The 17,249-nt window shown below is 66.2% G+C and overlaps 1 protein-coding gene across 2 annotated transcripts; it reads right to left on the bottom strand.

The window, feature by feature from the left end:
• Nucleotides 1-839: 839 nt before the first annotated feature.
• Nucleotides 840-15,848, bottom strand: USP2 (ubiquitin specific peptidase 2). Of its 2 annotated transcripts, XM_005243050.3 has the most exons (13): nucleotides 15,736-15,848; nucleotides 11,562-12,325; nucleotides 3,763-3,813; nucleotides 3,348-3,471; nucleotides 2,989-3,100; nucleotides 2,798-2,908; nucleotides 2,566-2,630; nucleotides 2,369-2,472; nucleotides 2,215-2,295; nucleotides 1,982-2,060; nucleotides 1,758-1,865; nucleotides 1,444-1,564; nucleotides 840-1,327 (listed from the first exon to the last, which is right to left on the bottom strand). In XM_005243050.3, the coding sequence occupies exons 2-13, from the start codon at nucleotides 12,282-12,284 to the stop codon at nucleotides 1,240-1,242; spliced, it is 1,767 nt and encodes a 588-aa protein (XP_005243107.1). In that variant the 5' UTR covers nucleotides 12,285-12,325; nucleotides 15,736-15,848; the 3' UTR covers nucleotides 840-1,239. The 2 variants fall into 2 exon arrangements, with proteins under 2 accessions (XP_005243107.1, XP_027650545.2); XM_027794744.2 differs by lacking the exons at nucleotides 11,562-12,325; nucleotides 15,736-15,848 and adding an exon at nucleotides 6,414-6,753.
• Between the last annotated feature and the right edge of the window lie 1,401 nt (nucleotides 15,849-17,249).

The raw sequence follows: 17,249 nt of genomic DNA, 5'->3' as shown, positions 1-17,249 counted from the left end.
GCAGCCCCTCCATCCTGGCCTGCCCTCCCCAGGCCCTGCCGGGATGCCCCGGCTGGGCTGGATGCTCACCACGCCAGAGTGCTCTGCCTGTGCCCGCAGGGCCAGCGAGGGCGAAGCAGGATGGGTTGCTGGGTTGGATGTAGCTGCCTTGCAGGCTGGGGCTGGGATTGTGCTGGGTCGGGCCCATCTTTCCTCCCGCTGCACCTCAGGCAAGGCAGGATGGGGAGAATAAATTAGAGAAAAGGCTAAAAAGGCCACTGGCGTTTGCTAGCTGGAGGACAGAGCAGCAAGGTGGGTGGGGACGCGCATCCCCGGGCACCCGGGGGGGCTCCTGATCGCAGGAAGAAGAAAGCCCCAATTGCAGATGGTCCCGGAAAGCCACTGTCCTCACCTCCCCCTCCTCCGCAGGACGGACATTCCTGTGCAACCCCAATGGCCTCCCGCTCCCCTAAATGGTTTAAGGCACCGTTGTATGAGGAGGCAGGTAAAAATCTACCTGAAGCATCCCCCGGCACAAGTCCCTGGAGAGCCGGGAAGCAGTGGGTTGCTCCAGGTTGAGCGAAGTCCACTATAAATACATATAAATTCCACAAAATGTTTTCCTTCTTCCTGTCCATGAGTCTGGGCCTGAACTCAGGCTGCTTTGAGGAGTGTGCATGGGGCAGCTGGTGGGGACGTGCTGCCTGCGATGGGCAACTGAAGGGCTGGGCTCATTTGCCAGGAGGTTCCCAAGTGCCAGGAGGAGGCCAGGAGCAGTTCACGAATCCTCTGGGATGGCCAAGCGGAATGGGAGTGCCAAGACGCCCGGAGGGATGCGGGAGGCTCTCCCAGGTCCCCAGCTCTGGCTGCTCTCCCAGGGGAGCAGAGGTCCTGGCTGAGTCAATGGGGCAGGCAGCCCCATGCCCGCAGAGTCCCTTGCTCAGTACTTTTATTACACACCACCAAAAAAAAAAAAAAAAAAAGAAAAGAAACTAAAACGTACCCCAAGGCAAAAACCAAATGCCAGAGACCAGGAGGCGCCTGAGCTGCCCGGGCCCTGCCCCGCCGTGGGCTGCCCTCCTCAGTTTGGAGCTGGGGTGTCATTGCCTGGGGTCTTCTGGCCGCCTCCAGCCTCCCCCTGCAGCCACCTCGGGGTCTCTCCTCTTCACCTCCCTCTTGCACCCGGGGAGCAAATGGCCGAAACCTGGAGGGGCCAGCTCTGAGGGGTGGCGCGGGGGGTCCCCAGGGAGGCAGGGCTGGCTACATGCGGGAGGACGGGCTGGCCAGCTCATAGAAGAGCAGGTAGGCATCGCTGCTGCGGACGTGGCTGGATGACATCGGGGTAACACTGTGGAGATGGGGAGATGTGCTGTGAGCAACGGGGATAAGGCACCGGGGTGCCCTGGGCAGGGGGTCCCTGCTCGCCCTGATCCCACCGCCACCCTGTCCCACATGCAGCCTCACCGGGAGTCGTTGAAACTGTGCCACTCGCTGGAGACGGGGCTCTTGCAGTAGGCAGTGTAGTGTCCCCCCATGGTGGTACCCGAGTGGTTGGAGACGGCGTAGAGGTTGTAAACAGCGTGGTCTGTGGGGAGCAAGGGTGGTGCTCAAGCCATGCTGGTGGCTGCCCCACTGCCCCCCAGCATGGAGCTGGAGCCAGGAGGGACCAGCACCCCGGATGTCTGCAGCTCCCACCGCAGGCTGCAGCACCCTGGGGGCATGAGGGACCCAGCTGGGAGCCCAGGGCTGGGCTGGAGCCATGAGAGCCCCGCACTCACTGCAGCTCTGTGAGGCGAACTCCCGGAGGTCCAGGTCCTTCAGCTGAAAGTTGACGAAGGTGGTGAGCTTGCTCGTTCGTATCCTGGCCTCTGAGAAGCGCTTCAGGTCTGGGGGGTCATGTCAAGGAGCCGAGGGACAAAGGAGAACCTGTAAGGAACTGCCTGCACACACCCCCTCCCCCACCCCAGCACCCCCTGTCCCTGTCCCTCTGCCTGAAGGATACGAAGCACCAGGATCTTGGGGAACTTCTGGATGCTAAATTTCTTTGTGCACCTCGTCCTGGCTTTGCAGCGACAACATGTCTGTGGGAGACAAACAGCACAAGCAGGAGGGTGAGGGCGGTGGCCAGCTCCACCGGGCAACAAGCCCACAGTCCTGGCAACAAAGGCATGGAGGAAAAGGGGCCCAGCCTGCACTAAGGCAAGCCCATACACCCCCATGCCCCGTGTCCCGTACCGGCTTCTCATCCCCGTCCAGCACGTCCTCCTTGGTGAAGAGCCGTAGGCAGTCCATGAGGGTCACCTCCCCGTAGCCCTTCTGTGGGAGCACAGTGTGGGTTAGGGACAGGGTGTGTGGGGCAGGGGGCCGGGAGCCAGCAGGGACCACTTACCTTGGGGATGGGCAGGGACAGGTCCCAGAAGGGGTCGAAGGCTGTGGAGCAGTAGCCGCACTCGCTGCAGGTCAGCGAACTCTTCAGCTGCCCAACGAAGAGGTCTGGTGGGGATGGGACAAAGCAGGGTGAGACCCCCGGTTCCCAGCCCTGCTCCCAGCGCAGCCCTGCTCTCCTCTCCTCACAGCCCTGCTCACCACTAATGCGGCTGTCCTCCCTCTCCTGGTACCTCCTCCACATCTGCCGGCTCTTCTCGTCATCACTGCAAGAGATGGGAAGACAGAGTGGTACTGAGTGTCACCTGGGGGACGCCAGCCCCTGTGACCCAGCCCAGAGGGACCCATGCGGTCACTGTCCCTGGGCCGTGCTTGCAGGCAGTGAGCTCATCGGTGGGGCTTGTCCCCTGCTTCCACCCCAGCCAGCACTCACGGGAGGTGGTCCAGGGTGTCCGTGCTGGCCCGTGGCCGCACCAGCACACGGTTCACCTCGCTGTGCAGCCCGTCGAGGAGGAACCGAAGGAACTCCTGGGCATCCTGCTGGCTGCAAGACACGGGGCACAGCTGGTGAGCAGCAGCAGGGGCTCAGCTCCCTCCTGCCACCCCTGCGCTGCCACCCCTTACTTGTAGCCGACAAAGCGAGGGGCATATCTCTGGATCTGCGTCTTGAACTCAGAGGGGCTCACGCTGTCGTTGGGCGATGAGGTCCACAGCAGCTGAATCAGCTTTGCAAACTCTGTGGGCAAAGAGGCAGGTCAGCGGTGCCCGGTGGCACTGCCATGCCCTCCAGGGCAGAGCTCAGCCACCCACTCCGGGGTAACTCTGGAGGCGAGACCCAGCCTTCCCACTGCCTGGGCACCCACAGCACAGCACCTGCCCCAGCAAGGGTGGGGAGAAGCATTGACCTCTGGCTCAGGAAAGCAGGGACTGCTGCAGGGATGTGCTGCAGGGAAGCCCCGCAGGCGCCGGTGACTGACGGTTACCTGACATGAGCGCGGTGCGCATGCGACTGTTGTTGTTGAGGTCCCGCAGGTACTGGTTCTGCAGGCAGTAATCCCGCAGCTCCTTGGTGTTGCTCAGGCACTGCAGGATGGAGTTCATGAAGCACTGGGGGAGGCAGAAGAGAAAACCATGGCAACGGGAGGCAGAGGGAGGCAGGCGGTTGCAGGGGGACACCTGGGGCGGGTGGGCAGAGGGTAGGGATGAAGCAGTGCGGAGCATGGGAAGCTCTTCCTCAGCCAGCACCGTCAGGAGCGGGGTGCAGGGAGCTGCCGGGGCAAGTGTGGGTGCTGGCAGCGAGGTGAAGGGAGAGGGCTCCCCACTGCCCCACAGATGAGCCCGCGGAAGAGCATGGTGTGAGCTGGGGCCATGCGGCCGGGTGCCTGGGTAAGCACTCACCGTATTGCCGAGGTTTCGCAGGCCGGTCAGCCCCTGCACTGTTTTAGAGCTCTGCGGAGAGAGGGAACGGGGGTGAGACGGGGGCCAGTGAGGCCACGTGCCGCAGGCATCTGCGTGGAGCAGAGCTTCAAGTCCAAGCAGAGGCCCCATCCTGCCGTGTGCATCATGGGCAGAGCCAGCACCACAGCTGCTCTTTGCACCAGTTGCGCCCAGGACCGTGGCTGAGGAGCTGGTGGGAAGCCAGCGCTTGCCTGCCCCATCCCGCCTGCCTGGCCGCTGCCGCTGCTTGGCTCCCTGGCCCAGGATAATGTGCAGGGCTCAAAGTTCTCCCTGCCTGGCGACACTGCTGGCCCATGCCCCGGGCTGCAGGCCAGCCCACCCCCCCCTGCTGCCTACCCTTGCCAGCCCTGTGCCCCGGGAACCTGGGGGGCAGCAATGCCCTGTGCCTGCCCCACAGCTGCAGGAGGTGCCCAGTGCCCCACTGCTGCCCACCTTGCCCACGCTGGCTGTCCCCTCCAGGACACCCTGCACAAGCACAGCCCAGGCTTTGGCACAGCTGTTTTGCAGGATAAAGTCCACTTGGGAAAATGCAAGCCCAGCCCTGCGGCAATCAGCTGGGGGGACGGGGCTGCATGCCCAGCGGTGCCCCCCCAGCCGCTTGCTGGCCTGGCTGTGCCGTGCCTCTTCCAGGTGCCCAGGCGCTCCCTGAGCTGGGCAGGCTCACACCAGGCACGGACGGGGGCTGGGGGGGTCAGGAGGCATCACCACTCTTTGCTGGAGAGACCGAGAGCGCGGTGGGGTCTGGGGGGCCATAGAACTGCCCACCCCTCTCCCAGCATAGGGGACCAGATGCTGGCAGGGATGAGTAGTGACAGCCGGGGGGGGTCCTGCGCCCAGCCCTGCATGCAAGCCCAGCGCAGAGGGCAGTGGTGGAGCCAAGCCCCCCTGAGCTGTGCCCAAGCAGGGTGGGGGGCCAACAGGGCTTGCAGGGTCAGACACACCCCCCCAGATGACTGGGTTTTAAGGATCCTCAGGCAAATGCCCCAGCTGCCCACCCCAGGCGTGAGGAGGGGGAGGAGGAGAGAAGGGGGCCCAGCAGCTCTGAAATAGCAGCAGCTGGTGTGTGTGTGTGGGAGGTGCTGAGCACCCAGCCCTGACAGCAGCCCAAAATAACCCAGATCCAGTTACACGTGCTCCTTAGCGACGGCGCAGGCATCACCCACCTCAGGGGGGACCAGCACCGGTGGGGACTCAGCCACCCGGTGTGGGCACACGCGAGTCTGCCGGACAGACCGTGTACCCATGTGCTGCATCAGTGCCCCCGCAGTGCCCAGCGCACAGGGGTGTCCCCAGCCGTGGTGCTCAGTCCTGGGGGGTGGCTGTGCAGAAGTGCCAGGCAACCCCAGCACCGGTCCCAGGCCAGGACCCCCCGGCTGGGGGGCAGGCTCAGCCAGGTGAGGGGTGCCAGAAGGCTGTGGTGGGTCAGTGCTGCACCACGGCTGGCGGAGCTGGCCTGGTGACAGTCCCTGAGCGGACAGGGCTGAGCAGGCAGCAAGACAGGTGGGTCTGTGTCCCAACAGCCTACAAGCCCTGAAGAGGCCAAGCCCCCGAGAGCTGGCTGCTCATGTCCCCATGCCTACTGCGGGCAAGGTCACAGTGCCGGGGCAGGGGGGCTAGCAGCAATTCCTGGGTGCTGCCCCATGTGCCCCAGCCATCCCCACCAGGATGCTGCTGGTCCAGTCGCCCTGGTCTGGCAGCTCCCACTGTGTGCCAGGAGGAACTGGCCAGCGTGGGTGCAAACCTCCCCATGGACCTCACACTCGCCCGCTGCCTGGCCAGGCCAGGACCTAGTGCCCTCCCAGAGCCTGGAGCCACCCCAGGGGAGGGCTGGGGCTGGAGGGGGGGCAGGTGCTCCCATACCATAGCACAAGCCTGCGTGTACCGAGGTCTTATTTCCCCCCCACACCCTGCTTTTCCCTCCCCTGGGTGACTCAACTCCAGCTAATCCCCCTTGCCCGTCCAGGGCTTTATCTAGGACACGGTGCTGCTCAGAGGCGGCGAAGGAGAGCTGGCTCACGCGATGGCGGCTGGGGAGTCCCTGAGGCTGCACTGCAGGAGGGGGACAGGGGACAAGGGATGGGGACAAGGGACAAGATCCTTGTCCTTCCCCATCTGGGTCCTCAGGCCAAGCGCCTGCCAGGGTGTCAGGGGAGCGGGAGCAGCCACCTTACATAAGTGCCCTCCCTGCCCCTTGCGCCTGCTGTTCCCACCGGGGGAGATGTGCCCCGGCACTGTGGCTCCAGGGACAGCCAGCCTGAGCCCGGTGGCACGGCCGAGGGGCTAGCGTGGCCAGCAGCCCCATCCTTCCAGCGGCAAGGCTGGGGCACGGGGACTTGGCCAAGGTCACCGCAGGGGCAGGGCTGGGAGAGGGACCCAGGCGTCGCGACACGTGCTATCACCTGCTCCATGTCCCTTCTGCAGGCAGGGCACCAGGGCACGCCGGCCCCGCGGCCACCCGGGACGGGCACCCAGCCCCAGGCACCCCATCCTCCGGCGAGGGAGGGTGCCCCGCGCTCCCCGGGGAGGGCAGCCCCCTCCCCTGCCCCCCAGCCGGAGGGTAAGGGGCTGCGGGCGGCCGCGGGGGCTCGTACCTTGGTCTTGTTGAGGACGAGCCCGACGAAGGTGGAGACCAGCAGGGACCCTGGCATGGAGGTGCGGGGGCGCAGGTCCTTGTGAAGGTCGGGGAGCGCGGGGGGCTCCTCGGGCAGCGTCACCGTGTAGGAGTCCCTCATGATGGCCCCCGCGAGGGCCAGCCGCGGCTCGGGGGGGGGCTGCCGGGGGGTGGGCACCCCTCGCCTGGGGCCAGCCGGGGCCTGGGGCAGGGGTCAGGCTGCCGGCCCGGCCGGAGCCCGCCGCGCTGGGGTGCGGGTGCGGGTGCGGGTGCCGGGGCCGGGGCTGACGGCACCTGAGCGGCTCTGACATCAAATGGGTGGAGAGGCACCGCGCTCCGTGACGGCCGGCCCCGCCGCCCCACGTGGTACGGGGGGGGCCGGGGGGGGGCCGCGAGGGGCGGCCGTGACCGTGGGGCCCAGCGCCGGCACGGTCCCGGCACCGCGGACCACGGAGGGGGGGCGGCGAGCAGCCATCGGTGCCCCCCCAGCACCGGGCAGGGGCAATGGGGAGGCGGCGGGCTGCCCTAGGTGCCCCCCAGCATGAGCCGGGGGCAATGGGGAGGCAGCACGCAACCCTCAGTGCCCCTCCAGCACTGGCCGGGGGCAATGGGGAGGCGGTGGGCTGCCCTAGGTGCCCCCCCAGAACTGGCCGGGGGCAAGGGGGAAGCAGCACATAACCCTCGGTGCCTCTCCAGCACCGGCCAGGGGCAATGGGCAGGCGGTGGGCAGCCATCAGTGCCCCCCCCAGCACCGGTCGGGGGCAATGGGCAGGTGGCGGGCAGCCATCAGTGCCCCCCCCCCCCCCCGCTGGGATCCCCTGTCCCCCAGCACCAGCCTGGCCAGGGCAATGTGGCACCTGGCACAAGCCCCCGCACTCCCGGGGAGCGGGGCAGCGGGCCCCCCCCTCCCACCGCCGGTCCCCCTCCCACTGCACCGGCAGCACGGCACTGGCCTGGGGGCTGGGTGGGTGCTGGGGGTCTGCCCCAGCCTGGGGTCACCTGCCTGGCAGAGCGGGGACACTCACACAGTTGTGGGTGCATGGGGTGCCTGTACCAGGGGCTGGCTGAGAGGGTTGGGGGGTTGCTGGGCAGTGCCATTTGGGGGGCAATGAGCAACAGTAGGCAATGCATACCCCCCCTCCTCTGGGGAGTGCGTTGGCGTTGAGCTCAGAGGGTATTTCAGTGCCTTCGTTGGGGAACACCCGCCTAAATCCCCTGTGGAGCAGAGACCGCATCTGGTGTGTCCCCTCTGAGCGCTGGGTAAACTGAGGCACGGGGCGGGCAGAGCTCCAGCTCTTCCCCTGCAGCAAGAGCAGGTGAGGAAGCTGGCAGGGAGCCCAGGTGTCCTGCATCCCGGTCCTGCGTCTCCCGCTGCTTCACCCCTCTGACCGCAGCAGAGCCCTGCGACTGCTGTGCGTGCCCAGGTGCCTTACCCACCGCTCGGGGAAATTTCCATGGGTGACGGAGGGCAGGGAGCGCAGCCAGGCTGCTCCGAGGACAGCCACAGCTTCCAGCCTCACCGAGGGGGCTGGAGGTGCGGAGCAGAGACTGCTCCCCCCATGCCAGCCCCCACCAGCACCGCCCAGCCAGAGCCGGTGGCTGCTGTTTGAATCCCGGTTGCTGCAGTTGCAGCCTCCCCTGTCCGCGGCACAAGCTCGGCGCAGCCACTGGAAGGGCTGACTGGGGAAGGAGGGGGGAGAGGGAGGGGGGAGAGGGAGGGAGGCTATTTTTGGCACCAGCAAAAATATCTGAGGAGGCATCTTGCAGTTATTCATCTGCGGGGCCAGGGCTTTTTACATCACAGCAGGACGCTTGTCGTAATCCCCGCTTGCATGTGCACGCATGTGTATATATATATACACACCCCGTGGTGTGTACACCGTACACACGCAGGGACACGGTGTGCACACGGGGGTGTGCACCCACCGGCCTCACACAGCCTGTGTCGGTGCCCCCTGCAGCCGTGGCAGGTCGCAGCCTGGGCCATGGGCCATGGCACGGCTCCCCGGCGTGCGCCACGCTGTGCCACGCCGGCCAGGGCTCCCAGCACCCTGCCCTGCAGCCCACTGGTAACCTGGGGGCAGGATCTGCCCCGCTGCGCAGCCTGCCCCAAGCACTGCGCAGGGTGCTGGTGCAGCACCCTCCCTGGGGATGCAGCGTGCCGGCAGAGCCAGTTCCACGGTGAGAGGGGTAGCGTTCAGCCACATCCCGTGCTGAACCTTGTGCCCTGGTGGCATCGGGCGCCCTGGGCCAAGGACCAAATCCCCCTGCAGCCTGGGCGGCACGCAGGCTCTCGGGGCCAGGCTCGAGCCGGAGGGAGAAGGGGAGACCTGGTGGGATGGCGTCACTCAGGGCCAGCTCCCTGCCCTCGGCTGTCCCCTCTGCAGCGGTGACCTTCTGCCACAGGCAGAGGTTGCCACAGGCCCGGCTGGCACCGCCAAGGCAGGCAGGGCCGGGACTGGCTGCAGGCCAGAGATGTCAGCTGCTCGGGATGGGACTGCGGAGAGCTGCCGGCGGTTTTGTGGGTGGCTCTGGCCTTCTGACCCTATGTTCACCCAGGGTGCTTAATGGGGCGGCACAGCTCCGCTCCTGCCCCCCGCCAGCCTGCCCTTCCCGGGAGCCAGCACAGCCCTGCGTGGAGCTGGCGGCTCGGCGGGCACTGCTCGCGCCTCCCTTTGCCCTGTGGGACGGTAAACTGAGGCGCAAAGCCACAGCGTGGGTAGGAACAAACGTGGGCACCCTCACCTCCTGGCTGCAAACTCCTCTGGGTGGTGGTTGGCGTGGTGCAGAGGCAGGAGGCGGCTGGGAAAGAAGGGACGGGAGGAGGTGCTGAGCCAGCCCTGCCATGCCCTGGCTCCAGCGGGAGCGGGTGCTGCCGGCGCTGCTCTCGGGGCTGGGTAATGGGGCAGAACCGATGGCAGCGCTGTGGCTGCAACATGCGCTTGTTTCCGGCACCCGGCACGACTGCAGGTGCCCGAGTCTGTTTTACTATCGGTACATTTGCTTCCCGGCTTGGGAAAAGGAGGAAAAAAAGCACAGGAGTGGAAAATAGCAGGTGTGCCCATCAAAGCACGAAGGAAACGTAAGCCAGTGTCACCGATCCAGCCTGCCCTGGCACAGGTGCCCGCCCCAGCACCCTGTGCCAGCTGCCAAGCCCTGCTCACCTTTGCCACCCCTCAGCCCTGGCTGGAAAGTCCCCGGCCGCACTGGCACACAGACCACAAGGCAGTGGTTTGGGAGCAGCGCAGCCCCTGCTGCCCCATGGCCATCCTCTGGCAGCAGGCTGGCACCCACTGGAGCGGGGGGTGGGCACCGGGGGGTGGGGACCCCTGTCCTAGCAGTGGTGGCGAGCCCTTTACTGAGCGCCCATGGCTGGCGGCACCTGCCAGGTCCCCTCTCGGTCCCCTCTCCCAGGGTCTGGGTGAGAGGGGGAGGCAGGAATTCCCTTCCACAGCACCTCCTCCGCTCCCCCCAGCCCCCCATCCTGCTCCCTCGCCCCAGGGCCGGGGTCCAGGGACCAGGCAGGCTGGGCACAGGGGGTGCCACACAGGGCAGGGCACTGCTGGCACTGCGTGCGGTGCAGCTGGCTCTGGGGCGGAGGGCGCTGGGGAAGGGGCAGGTGAGATGCCAGCAGTGGGCTGTGATGCCACACGCCCTCTAAGGCCCCTGCTCCCGTGCCTGGGGACTTGGGTGGGGGTTGAAAACCCAGGTGGGTGCCAGGAAGAGGGCAGAGGGGAGCCAGCCCTGCCAGGAACTGGCAGCTCCAGGGGGTCGGGGGAGACCTTTCCCACTAAGCCCCAACTGCGGGCACCTGGCAGGCAGGAGCAGCCTCCGTTCCTCCCTACCCCGTGCTCCAGCTGCGCCTCCCACAGCCCTTTTCCCAGGCCCTTGGGCACAGGGAGGGATGTGGGGGCACTGGGTGGAAAGACCTTCCTCTCCTGCTTGCAGGGAAGCAGAAAAGAGTGCCCCAGCCCTTATACTCCTGGTTTGGTTGGACGATGGCGGGACAGAGCCACAGGGAAGCAAAGGGCAGGTGGGACCCTGTGCCGGGGCAGACTCGCCTCCACCGTGGGTGAGCGATGGCTGACTGGGAAGAGAGCGGGAGACAATGCGGGCAGAGCCCGACCAGATCTTGGAAGGAAACCTGAGTGGAAAATTACCAGGCTGCTTCCCTGCATGCCCGAGCCGGGCTGTGTGTGGTGCCTGCTCCTGGCCCGGGGCTGAGGCTCTGGGGATGGTGCAGCACCAACTGATGCCTGGGACGCCGAGCGCCTGCCACCACGCACGATGCTGTGCAGAGCAGCCGCTGCCATGGAGAGACTGCCGCTTCCCTGGCTGCTGTGGCCCGTGCTGGTGGCCGGGGCGCAGGGCTCCAGGACGGCAGCAACAGACCATGGCCAGGGATCAGGCATCGCGGGGCACCAGTGAAACACCTGACTGGCAGCGGGGCTCCCAGTCACTGTGCCAGAGCCAGTACCAGCCAAACCAGCCTTCCCAGCTGGGTGTCTCCAGCATGGCGAGTGCCCAGCCCTGTCGTGTCACCTTCTGGAGCTGGGATGAGGCAGCAGGAAACCCTCTTTGGCCCAGCACTGGGCCAGGGCAGGGAGGGCGCAGAGGGCAGGGGGTACGGGCGCAGCCAGCTGTGTGGGGACACAGTGGACGGCATGCGCCCACGCAGGTTTACATGCACGGGGGTGTGAGTGTGCCTGCCCGTGCTGTCACCCGCTGTCACACACGCATGCAGAAAGGTGCAGCACGCACACTGCTGCTGACACATGGGCACCCTTCGCCACAGGGCACCCCGTGAGCTGTGCTCCCAGCAGCGCAGGCAGCGAGGAGCACAGCCCCGCGGAGGACACGTGCCTCCCCGTACATGGCTGCCGCAGCAGCTCTGGCCCAGGGCTGCTGTGCTGGCACGGGCGGCTCGAAGGGGCAGCAGCAGCAGCCCTGCTTGGCACAGATGCAGAAACTGAGGCACGGAGCAACGCACCGAAATTCCCAGGGAGAACATACAAGGTGCCTCGGGCTCCCTGGCTCAGTACAAGCAGGCATGGACCACGTCGTGTGTCCCCCCGTCCCCCCCGCCGCAGCACAGCTTTTTCCCCCCACCCCAGCAGGCAGCACTCACCGTGGGGTCCCGGGTGGGCACATCGCAGTAGCCATCATCCCTCTCGCAGGGCTGCCTGGCACAGTGGGTGCCCAAGGGTGGCAGGGCAGAGCCGAGGGTGGCCTGTGAGGGGCTGAGGGGGCCAGCAGGGAGGCTGCCATGACTGCTTTTCCTCCCATAGCTCTCCAGGTAGCCGCGGACGTAGTCGGAGTGTGCAGCAGCCTGGTAGAGACCCTGTAGAGCACCGAGCTCCTGGCGGCCCCGGGTGCTGAGGGCGCTGGGTGTGTAGGTGCTGTCCGAGGCGTGCAGCCCTGAAAACTCCCGTGCCAGGTCCGAGTGGCTGATGGATTTGCGACGGCTGAGAGATGCTGTGGTGGGTAGGTAGCCCGGGGGGCTGCTAGGGCCCCCCACGAAGGGGTAGCACGCACCCCCGCTCAGCCTGCCACTGGGTGGCTGGGGCTGTGTGCGGATGTACGTGGGGCTCAGGCGGATGCTGGAGTCGGGGTACAGAGGCAGCCGGCTGCTGTCATAGCCACTGGTTGGGGACAGCCCCGTGTGGTGGTACCGAGGGGAGGCCAGGTAGCTGGCTTTGAAGCCAATTTTGTCACTGTCTGCGTAGGATGTGGCCAAGGTGGATCCATAGGAGGTGTAGGAGCTGTAGCCGCTGGGCACCTTGCTGTAGGTGGTCTCGGCATACCTGGACGAGTCGACGTACCGCTTCAGGGTGGAAGAGAGCTGGGACATACTGGAGGCTGGGGCTCAGCAGGCTCTCCTGGAGGCATCGACTGCAAGAGAAGAGCCCAGGGGTCAGCACCACCAGGTGCCCACCACCACTGGCACCCACCCAGTAGCCCACTGGCTCCTGCCTTGCCTGGAGAGGCAGACAGGCAACAACGGGAACCCAGGGCATGAAGGCTGCAGGGCAGGCTGTGGGGTGCAGCGTGGCTATGGCTCCTGCCGCCTGCCAGCCCTCCTGGAGAGCCTGGGACAGCAGCGCCCAGCTGTCACTGCCACCCATGTGCCTTCAGGCACCTCATCCCACAGAAGGGAGCCCTGGGGCGCAGCCAGAGGCACCCAGCATCCTGGCACCCACAGTCACTGAAGTCAGGGGACTGCAGCAGTTACCCCTGCCCCAGCCTTGGCATCCCTACCACACAGCCCCGTGGCTGTCCTGCTCTTGGGGCTGGAGAAGGTGTCCCCAGTGCCTCTTCCAGATGGGAGGCAGTTGCATGATCACAGTCATGATGCTTTTGTCCGACTCTGGCCGAGATAGGCAGGCAGGATGGACTGATCCAGCCAGACCAGCACCTTCCCCTTGTTATTCAGAGTGAGTACTGGGGTTTGGCAGGGGGTTGTCATTTCCAGCTCACTGCTAACACACCCCTGCTTGGCTGAGGAGCCTGAGACAAGGTCAGGGCGTCAGCGCGGGAGTCCTTGCCATCCATCCCTGCTCTATGCCTGGTGCCTGGCACCAGGCAGCAGGTAAGGACCTTGGTGTAGCCACGACCACCTTTGGAGGACTGTGGGGACAGCCAGGGACCCCCCAATTGCAGAGGCCGGGCCACCCAAGCAGCCTGCCCATCTCCCTGCCGCGGCTGCGCCCTGCTGCCCTCCCGTCAGTAATTCAAGCTGACACAAGTCCTCCCGGTGAGGCGGCTGCCGTGCCCCCGCCAGGCAGGCAGAGCCAGCCTGTAGGCGTGGGTGCCAGCCCAGCCCTCTGTCCCCACAGGTGGCACCTGCACGGAGCAGGAGATACATGGGACAGGGATGGAGGTGGCCAGGGCACACGTGGAGCCAGCCCGGAGCTGGGACAGGGCAGCATGGCAGCCAGCAGCCTCCAGCACCTGCCCGGAGCCAGGGGAAAGTTTGCTTTTAGCACTCAGGCTGGCAGGCTGGTGGCTGGTCCCCTACCTGTCCTGGGGCTGAGGCTGGCAGCAGGGCAGGCAGGACCCCAGCCAAGCTCCTCGGTCCTGGCGTTGCTGGCGCTCGGCTCCCCAGGTGCTTGGCGTCCCCTCCCTGGCAGGACAGTGGCTCATGTGGCTCTGAGAGTCTCCAGTCACCTGGGAGATGACCCTGATTCAAAGGCTTTTCCCAGCCCTGCCAGGGCGGGCTCTGGCCCAGCTCCAAGCCAGGAGGTGACGGAGATGGAGATGGTGCCTGGCCCAGCCCTTGCGCAGCCCCGGCAGCACCCAGGGAGCATCCAGGCTTGGGGACGGGCACTGGATCCCCGGCAAGAGGAGCCACCGCAGCATCACTCGCTCCCTGCCTGACCCTGGCTGGGATCCAGGCTCCTGCTCAGAGCCCAGGAGTCCCCGGCCATGCCTGCCCCAAGCGGGACCCCCTGCCTGAGGGAGCTGGCAGCGCCCCCCTGCAAGCATCGCCCCGGGGATGGGAGCCACCCCAGCCGCCCTGCTGTGGCCCCTGCCCGTGTGCCCGGCGTCCTCCATGGCAGGCTGCCAGAAGCGACCCCCATGAAACCAGAGTGGTGGGAGGGAGGTGTGCACGGTGGAGATGAGCCCCCCTTGGCTCCACAGACCCTGGGGTGGGGGCTGAGGTGGCTGCGGTGTCAGGTCCCCCAGCCACCCCTGCCCAACTAACCCGGCGTGGAAACGCCCGGGGGCTGCTTTTAGGAGACGGTGGTGGGAAGCAGCATCCAGGCGCCATGGCCTCCTGGCCAGCAGCCCAGCTCGCCCGCCAGCCGGCTGCATCCCGGTTGCTGTTATTGCCCAGGGAACCGCCATCCCACAGCGCAGAGGAAACTATTTACAAGCAAGAGCAAGGTGGAGCACACAGACCTGTTTGGGAACAGAGGCTGAGGCGTGGACGACCTGCTCCCAGGCAAGGACTCCACGAAACACTCCGCTCTTCCCGGCCAGGCTGCGGCCACCCTTGCCAGCACTAGGAGGGCCCAGGGGTGGTTCTGCCAGCTGGGATTTGACATGTGCAGTGGGGAATGTTCCTCAGAGGGACATGGGACCCTGGCCAAGGGACTGGCACCCGCTACAGGGGCTGGATTGGGAGTGCTGGAGCCCCTCAGCTCCCAGGGAGCACACGCCTGGCTGCCTGCCTTGCTAGGACACAGAGCAGTCTGGCACAGAGACCCCCTCTGGGCTGCCCCTGCCACCCGTCCCCACTGCCAGCAGAGATGATCCTTTGGGCTCAGGACAGGTGCCTCAGTGCTGGCACAGCCCCATGCCATCACCTGCTGCTAGCGGTGCCCATGCTCTCCGACAGCACCCTGTGCCATCACCCACTGCCAGCAGTGCCTGTGCTCTCCGACAGCACCCTGTGCCATCACCCACTGCCAGCAGTGCCCGTGCTCTCCGACAGCACCCTGTGCCATCACCCACTGCCAGCAGTGCCCGTGCTCTCTGACAGCACGCTGTGCCATCACCCACTGCCAGCGGTGCCCGTGCTCTCCGACAGCACCCTGTGCCATCAGCCCCTGCCAACAGTGCCCGTGCTCTCTGACAGCACCCTGTGCCATCACCCACTGCCAGCCATGCCCGTGTTCTCCAACAGCACGCTGTGCCATCACCCACTGCCAGCAGTGCCCGTGCTCTCCGACAGCACCCTGTGCCATCACCCACTGCCAGCGGTGCCCGTGCTCTCTGACAGCACGCTGTGCCATCACCCACTGCCAGCAGTGCCTGTGCTCTCCGACAGCACCCTGTGCCATCACCCACTGCCAGCGGTGCCCGTGCTCTCCGACAGCACCCTGTGCCATCACCCACTGCCAGTGGTGCCCGTGTTCTCCAACAGCACCCTGTGCCATCACCCACTGCCAGCCATGCCCGTGTTCTCCAACAGCACCCTGTGCCATCACCCACTGCCAGCAGTGCCCATGCTCTCTGACAGCACCCTGTGCCATCGCCCACTGCCAGGGGTGCCCGTGCTCTCTGACAGCACCCTGTGCCATCGCCCGCTGCCAGCAGTGTCTGCGCCCTCCCACTGTGCCATGCCACGGCTGTGGAGCCGCTGCTCCCCATGGGTGTGCGCAGGGTGCGTCCGCCCCCAGGAAAGCCGCCGGCTTGGGAGCGGGAGAGCAGCCGGTGCTTTCTGGCAGCGGGACAGGTGTCTACAGGGCAGCATGTGCCTTGGGAAGCCAATGGAGGGGTGCAGGGCCCGAGAGGGAGAACTGCCCCAGACACAGCAGCTCACTAACCCGTTGGTGCTGTGGGAAGAGAGGTCTTACCCCAGAGGAGTGCTGCATCTGCTAGGGCCGCCTGCACTGCGGAGTGCCCCCCGTCACATCAGAGCAGACCCCAGGGCTGCGGTGGAGCAGAGCGTGCCAGGAGCCCGAGGAGCTGAGGGGGTGTGAGAAAACCCCAGTTCCTCCCATCGCTTCCTGGCCTGCCTGGCCCCTCCCTGCCCGTAATGGTGCTGAGCTTCCCTGCTGCCCAGCAAAGCCCTGGGGCTGGCATGGCTGAGTCAGGCCTCTTGCACCCTCATCATCCTCCCGGCGTGTCAGGGGAAGCTGAGGCACAGGAATGTCCGGTTTGCCATCACATGGCCAGGCAGCAGCCAGCGCCAGGGAGCTGGGGCACCGTGGGGCTGCTGGGGACGCCTGTCCCAGGCACCAGCTCCATCAGCCTTCCCGATGGGAAGCTCAGCCCAAAGCTGGGAGGCAAACACCCTGGGGGCAGAGGAGCAGAGATCCTGCTCCTTCTCCAGCCGCTGTCCTCTGCCGGAGCTCTCCTGCCGGTGGCCTGGTGGCAGCTGTCCCCCTCGGCAGCCGTGGAGCCCCAGCACGGGCTCAGTTTACACAGCACTTGCTCCATCCAAGGTGTTACGGCACAGCTGCTTCTCGCTTACGCAGGCTTGGAGCTGTGTCCCCTCTCCCCTGAGACACAATGTCCCAGCCTGGAGGTTACATGGGAGCTCCCAGCCCTCCGCAATGGCAGAGGCAGGACCCTGTGTCAACAACGTCACCTGCTCCAACCCGCAAGGGGTTTGGGGTGGAGGGGCTCTGTGCCCACCTGACAGTGCCGGAGGGGTGGGACAGCCTCCTGCCCATTCCCCAAGGGGGACAAGGCAAGGGATCCCTCTGGGTATCTTGGTTTCCTTCCAGAAAGGGTGTCCCCAGGCAGCCCTGGGAGGAATGTGCCACAAAGTGTTTGGTCCCTGCAAGGGGCCAGAGTCACCAAGGGGTGTCCTTGGTCAGCAGATAGAGACCCCAGCGCCCCGGCGCGCTGCCGGCAGCCTTTCTCACAGCCCTGCTCCATCACTCAGGGAGAAGCCACCCTGGCTCCAGCGCTGCCCCTCACTGCTCGCCCACCCCAGAGCGATGGGACCTGCCCAAGGTCACACGTGCAGCTGGGGCCAGCCTGGCCAGGGCCCTTCCCCTACCAGCCACTGGGCCTGAGAACCCTCCAAATTCATGCCACATGTGCTGGCCAGGAGTCATCGCCCTGGACTCTCTCAGTGCTGCTGACACACACCCACCCAGCTGCGCAACCTGCTGCCTGCCGCTCCTGGGCCACCCCCAGGGCAGTAAAACCCCAACCCCACGGGGAACCTTGACGTAAGACCCAGGGCATGCATTACTGCTTTGAGGTCTGCGGGTGGGAAAAAAGAAGGGACCCCAGGGAAGTGCCTGGGCACGCAGCTCTGCCCGCGCCGGGGGCCAGGCGGGTGCTGGGGAGCGCGCTGGCTGGCAGAGCTGCCAGGTTTTCATGCGCGAGCTCTGATCCTGCTCTTTGGAGGTGC

The sequence above is a fragment of the Falco peregrinus genome, chromosome 15 (genome assembly GCF_023634155.1).
Source record: "Falco peregrinus isolate bFalPer1 chromosome 15, bFalPer1.pri, whole genome shotgun sequence".
Classification (NCBI taxonomy): domain Eukaryota; kingdom Metazoa; phylum Chordata; class Aves; order Falconiformes; family Falconidae; genus Falco; species Falco peregrinus.
This window is presented reverse-complemented; position numbering and strand designations above follow the sequence as displayed.